This window comes from Aotus nancymaae, unplaced genomic scaffold, assembly GCF_030222135.1.
Source record: "Aotus nancymaae isolate 86718 unplaced genomic scaffold, 86718_ANA_hifiasm-v0.15.2.pri h1tg000040l, whole genome shotgun sequence".
Lineage (NCBI taxonomy): Eukaryota > Metazoa > Chordata > Mammalia > Primates > Aotidae > Aotus > Aotus nancymaae.
Genome location: NW_026988454.1, coordinates 56283281 through 56289280, shown reverse-complemented (window position 1 = coordinate 56289280; position 6000 = coordinate 56283281). Strand labels below are relative to the sequence as shown.

General features: G+C 44.8%; 1 protein-coding gene and 1 non-coding gene across 2 annotated transcripts in view; one reads left to right on the top strand and one right to left on the bottom strand.

The window, feature by feature from the left end:
- Positions 1-359: 359 nt before the first annotated feature.
- The window catches only part of SLC16A10 (solute carrier family 16 member 10), a 152802-nt gene continuing 147161 nt past the window's right edge, over positions 360-6000 (top strand). Inside the window, exon 1 of the mRNA XM_012438442.2 lies at positions 360-702. Within this exon, the coding sequence (XP_012293865.2) occupies positions 360-702 (343 nt within the window). The remainder of the gene's footprint in view (positions 703-6000) is intronic.
- LOC135268506 (U6 spliceosomal RNA) lies at positions 3802-3906 on the bottom strand. Its single transcript, XR_010336820.1, has one exon. It is a non-coding gene; the product is annotated as a U6 spliceosomal RNA (small nuclear RNA).

Below are 6000 nucleotides of genomic sequence, written 5' to 3'. Positions count from 1 at the left end.
CGCCTCCGCTCTCCGAGGCCCAATCATCGGGAGGCTGTGGGGGCACATCCCTCTCCCGGCCACGCCCCCAGCCGGCGAGGCTGGGGGTGCTTTTAAGAACCGGCGGCTGGCATTGGGCTCAGTTGGGGGTGCGGGGCTGTCACCGAGAGGATTCGGTGCCGATCCCTGAGGTGCTCGCGCGCGCCAGCTGTCCTCGCGGCCGCCTGCGCGCTGCCCGCCCGTCCGCCTGCCCGCCTGGGGCTCCGCCGTCCTCGCCTCGGCCTCGTTAGACCGCCGGGAGCCCCGCAGCTCCGCGGGAACCCGCGGGTAACTCGTGTCCCTAAGCGCTCCTCCAGCACCTGAGGGGGCCGCCTCGGGCCATGGTGCTCTCCCAGGAGGAGCCCGACTCCTCGCGGGGCGCGGGCGAGGCGCAGCCGCTCGGCCCCGTGCCCACGGAGGCTGCTCCGCCGCCCGGCCCGGGAACCTCGGACAGCCCGGAGGCGGCTGTCGAGAAGGTGGAGGTGGAGTTGGCGGGACCGGCGGACGCGCAGCCCCGTGAGTCCCCCGAGCCCCCAGAGGGCGGCTGGGGCTGGCTGGTGATGCTGGCGGCCATGTGGTGTAACGGGTCGGTGTTCGGCATCCAGAACGCTTGCGGGGTGCTCTTCGTGTCCATGCTGAAGACCTTCGGCTCCAAAGATGATGATAAGATGGTCTTTAAGACAGGTGAGGCGCGGCGCCCGCCGAGGCCAGCCTGCGGGACCCGCATGGGGCCCCAGAGCGCATTCCGCGTGTGAGGTGTGAGCTGTGCCCGCCCCCGAGTACGTGCGTCGGTGGGTCCCGTGCCAGAGGGTGCAAGCGGGGGGTCTCTGTCGGGTTGCTGACAGAGCTTGCCGTTTCTGGGGCTTCGGGGTGCCTGTCTTTATGTGGAATCCAGCTGCAGAGCTGTGTTTGCAAGCAGGTGGCAGAACTTACGTGCCGAGATCGTCCTCCTTTCCCCTCCGCAGAGTAGACGCTAACAGCCCACAGGAGCCCTTCCCTTTAATGTATAAAAACAAACAGAACCCCAGAACCTTAAACCCCAGACATCGCAGTGTCGTTTTTGTGGTCTCTTTCGTGACTATGCCATTTGTGTAGTTGTACATCTGCCTACTGGGCCGCAGAGGGGTGTTAGTATGTTGGCGGGGCGGGGGGGTGGAGTTTGGCGAAATGAAAGAGATTTGTACGAAGGTCACTGGAGTTCCGAAGGGGGCCCTGGAAGAGTCACGGTTCCGTGCCTTCCCGCCGCCCCCGCTCTGCCCTCTGATCTAAATGTAGAAAGCATGGGAGGCAGCCGGATTAGGGACTAGGAAGAGGAAGGTGAGGGGTTGCCTCTTCCCTCTTCCTCTTGTGTTTTTTGACATTTTTTTTAACCATATAGTAAATTAGATATAAAAGGTGCAGATTCAGTATTTTCTCCCTGCAGAGCATTATTATGAATTTTTGGCTGATTAGGCAAAAACAAGTCTAAGACCTTCTACATGACACTTTTAACATAAATTATTTCACTTTATCCTGCAAGGTGAGTGCTGTCAATCCCATTTAGGTGAGAATACCGTAGGTCAGTGAAAGTGTCTTGGTGGGTAGCAGAATGGCAATAAAACATGTATCAACTGACTTCAAGGGCTAAGTGATTTCCATTACTAAATCAGACTCCCTCCCTGTCATTTGGGGTAACTTTATATGATTAATAGTCTTTTTTTTAAACCTTGATTTTCTATTATTTTTAGAATGAATATTCCTTAGGTCTTTAGTATGCATACACGGAATGGGCAAGACTGTAATAAATTCTAAGACAAAGGTAATGCTGGTTTGTGTTGAGAGTTTTAAAACCTTATATAAATACTATTATACTATTTGTATCATTCTGCAACTTACTTTTCTTCCATTCCACATCACATTTGTGACTTGTCCACATAATACCTCAGTTTGAACTGATAATTCAAATTCTTTCCATTTTAACTTATATGGTTTGCATTGTTTGACTATATTATACTCTATACATTCTCCCTTTGATGGACATTTAGATTGCTTCCGAATTCATTCTAAACAATACTGCAATGAATATGGTACACTGTCTCTTTGTGCATGTGAATATGGTACCATATTTAACCTGGAATTTCTGTTCTTTAAATAGCTATTGAAACTGCTGTGGTATGCAGGTCAATGGGCTAGGTACAAAAATTGTCAAAAATATAATAACATGTCCTTACGTTTTAAGGAAGGTTATCAACGTGAAGTATAGCAGGGGAGATATGCATATATAATAAAAAACAAACATAGTTTGGTGTCTTTTCTATGTAAGTATTGGGAGTCTGAGAGGGAAAAGCCCTCAAAAGAAGGCAGAATTGACAGAGTTAACATTTAAAGACTAGTTCCAACATTTAGCATAATTCCTGCCTGGGATTACAGATTTTTAATGCAGTCGAGACAACAGCAGTCTTTTGTTTATCATCATTTTTGCAAATTCAAAAGGTAAGTAGATCCTTTGGTGTCTGTGGGTTTTTTTGTTTTTTGTTTTTTTTTTAGAGAGAGAGAGAGAGCAGTTGCTGGAGAGAGATATAGCTTTGCCAGGGATCAGAATTTTGCAGTGTCAAAGCCTCTACTTACTACTTGTCCCCAAAGTTCCAATTGGCTACAATAGCCCAATAGTGGGTAGCTGAAAGCAAGGGAAGGACCTCATTTTCCTTTTGCGCTCTTTGAAACTTCATGTTTTCTGTTTTGATTAATATCTTGTTTTTACTCAGTTCAGTCTTTGACAACTCTTTCAGTCATGTTTGTGTATGTGTGGGTGTGTATCATATAAACAGTTTTACAGGTATGCTAGTTAAACGTGTGAAGTTTTTTGTGCTTCTCTGCCTGACTGCTGTATATCTGTATATGGTTGTGCCACTGCACAAGGGTGCCCAACTCAGGGGTAAGTGGGGACTGAAAACCACCCTGGGTTCTGGGTGCCCTTTGTCTGATTCCCACAAAAGGACCCTATGCACTTGGTAATGGCCCTGTATAACACAGCATCTAGATTGAACAATGGCCATTACTCGGGTGCTAGGTAATACCTTTATGACTGATAGATGTTAAGGGCTGAGGAAGAAAACAGATTTAAACTTAATGGTGGCAAATATGGTTATAAGATAGTCTTTAAGCCACTTATTGTTGAGATCTCTCTCTCTTCCCCTGTCCCACACCCCTTTCACTTTCCCTCAGTGCACAGATACACACATAGGTGTTTCATAAAGTCCCTCATCTACCACAGGCACTGTTATTTGAGAATATCTGCTTTGAAGTTTAATTGCTCAGGCTTTTTCATTTTGATAGTCGAATGCTGAGTCATCTGTGATCAAGCATATACAAGCTTCAAATACATGCCAAAAAATATCTGGAATTTGTTTAAGGCTTTTATTTTTCAAAGTTTTGGTCTATTTCCTGTTACCTTACTTATGATTGATAATCCTGGTGTTAGAGTGCAGTTAGTTCTGGCTCCTTGTTTGCATTTGCTTTTTTATGGCAAGTGATTAGCCTGAGGATATACAGAGAAGTGGTGGTGGAATGGAATCTAGGTCTCCAAATGATGGTGCACATTTCTTGCGTACTTCCCTATGGGTAAACATTTTAGATGCATTCTTGTTTAAATCTCACCGTAATTCTCTGATAGACTTTATTAATATCTTTCTGTTCAGATATGGGAACTCAGGGATTACAGAGTTTAAGTAAGAAGTGGAGCCAGAATTCAACCCTAGGCTTATCTGACTGCAAGAGCTGGGATTTTTATTTTTATTATTTATTTAAAATATGGAATGCTTCGTGAATTTGCATGTCATCTTTGTGCAGGGGTCATGCTAATCTTCTCTGTGTCATTCCAATTTTAGTAAATTGTCATTCAAAGTGCTGCTGAAGCAAGCACCAGGAGCTGAGTTTTAATCATTCATCATATTGCATTGACTAAATAACATTCTGCAAATATGATGTTCTTTATGTTGTTGATTAATTTAAGTGTTGGTGATTGGTTGAGTGCTCAACCACACATTGTGGAATTAGAAAGAAGTCTGAAAGATTAGGGTCCCTATTTCTTGGTCTCACTTTGTGGTGAATAAACAATTGCAAATTATTAATGTCTCAAACTATATTTCTAAAGTGTAGAGAGACTTCCATAGAGGAATAAGATATTGCCCTATGCCATTCAAGCAAAAGTCTGGGGTTTCCTTTGAAGAATCATGCTCTTTTAGATTGAGCCACAGCAGGACAATGTTTCTAGGCAGAACTGAGGAGGAGACTCTTAGGCTCAGTTCTCAGGGCTCGGTTAACTATTCCTACACAATGGGTAATCTACCCACAATTTCTCAGGAAAGGGCCTGAAGAAATTCATTCACACTGAGGTATAAGTGAGTTTACACATCTTACTTTAATTCTCTTTCTATAAATGTTTACCAAGTTATCTAACATGCTCTGTTTTGGGCTCTGTGCTAGGCACTGGAGATAATGACTGAGAGAAAAAGCTACTGTTTCCAAGTAGCTTAGGATCTGTTGTGGGATACAAATTAATAACAGATCAGAAGTAATAGAATATTTCGCTGAAGGATTTGCAATATAACAGGACTCAATGTTATTCTAAAAGGCTGAAATTCTAAGGTCATTTCAACAGATGATGGGGGTGGGGAAGGCATTTGACACCTCTTTCTCTATGGTTATAAATCTCACTTGGTGAAATTAAGACTTTGGAAAGGGGAAGTAAGCCGACTCCAAGTTGGGCAGTAGAACCAATGAAAAATGCTGATGGCATCACAGCCCCATTATGGTGCCCAGCTGCCGATGACATGGCACTTAGAGGAGTGCCTTACACATCCTGCTGTGTCTGAGGGAGCAAGCTGAGCTTGAGCTTCTCTTTTTTTGAGACGGAGTCTCTCTGTGTTGCCCAGGCTGGAGTGCCATGGTGTGATCTCAGCTCATTGCAACCTCTGCCTCCTGGGTTCAAGTGATTTTTCTGCCTCAGCCTCCTGAGGAGCTGGGACGACAGGCACCCACCACCACACCTGGCTAATATTTATATTTTTAGTAGAGACAGGGTTTTACCACGTTGGCCAGGCTGGTCTCGAACTCCTGACCTCGTGATCCACCCACCTTGGCCTCCCAAAGTGTTGAGATTACAGGTGTGAGCCACTGCACCCAGCCAAGTTGTCTCTTTTTAGTTGAATTTTTACCTGTTCACATGTGCATGCTTCTTGCCTAGGTAGGGAGGAATCAGACACTTTGGGGAAGAATTTTAAAAAAATGCAATTAAGTGGAACACTTTTTTTCCTTAGAAAGTCAATTTTGGCACTTTGAGAGGCTGAGGCAGGTGGATCACCTGAGGTTCAGGAGTTTGAGACCAGCCTGACCAACATGGTGAAACCTTGTTTCTACTAAAAATACAAAAAATTAGCTGAGTATGGTTGGGTGTGCCTGTAATCCCAGCTACTCGGGAGGCTGAGGCAGGAGAATTGCTTGAACCTGGGGGGCAGAGGTTGCAGTGAGCCGAGATAGCGCTACTGCACTCCAGCATGGGCAAGAGCAAAACTTTATCTTAAAAAAAAAAAAAGTGCAACTTAGTTTTAACTCTGCTAGATACTGGAAAACCCATGGAACTAATGAAGAGCCTAGGGTTTTTGTTTATTTATTTATTTTGCTTTGAGATTGTGCCATTGCACTCCAGCCTGGGCAACAAGAGAGAAACTTTGTTTCAAAAAAAAAAGTGTAAATTAAAACATTAAAAATTCAGTAGTTTAAAAGTAGATTATCAAAAAGGTCCTGAAAGGGAGGCTCTTTGGCTATAATCTTTAATGCAACTCTACACTCCCTGTATGGAGACAGATTTCTTTTTAGTCGATTACAGTCACAAAATAGGATTTTCAGTAGCATTTAGGGATGGATGAATCTTGCAGTACCTCTCCTTATATCTTGCTAGCCCCTCTGAAACTTCAAGTCAGTTAGTGCTTCCTCAGAATTTGT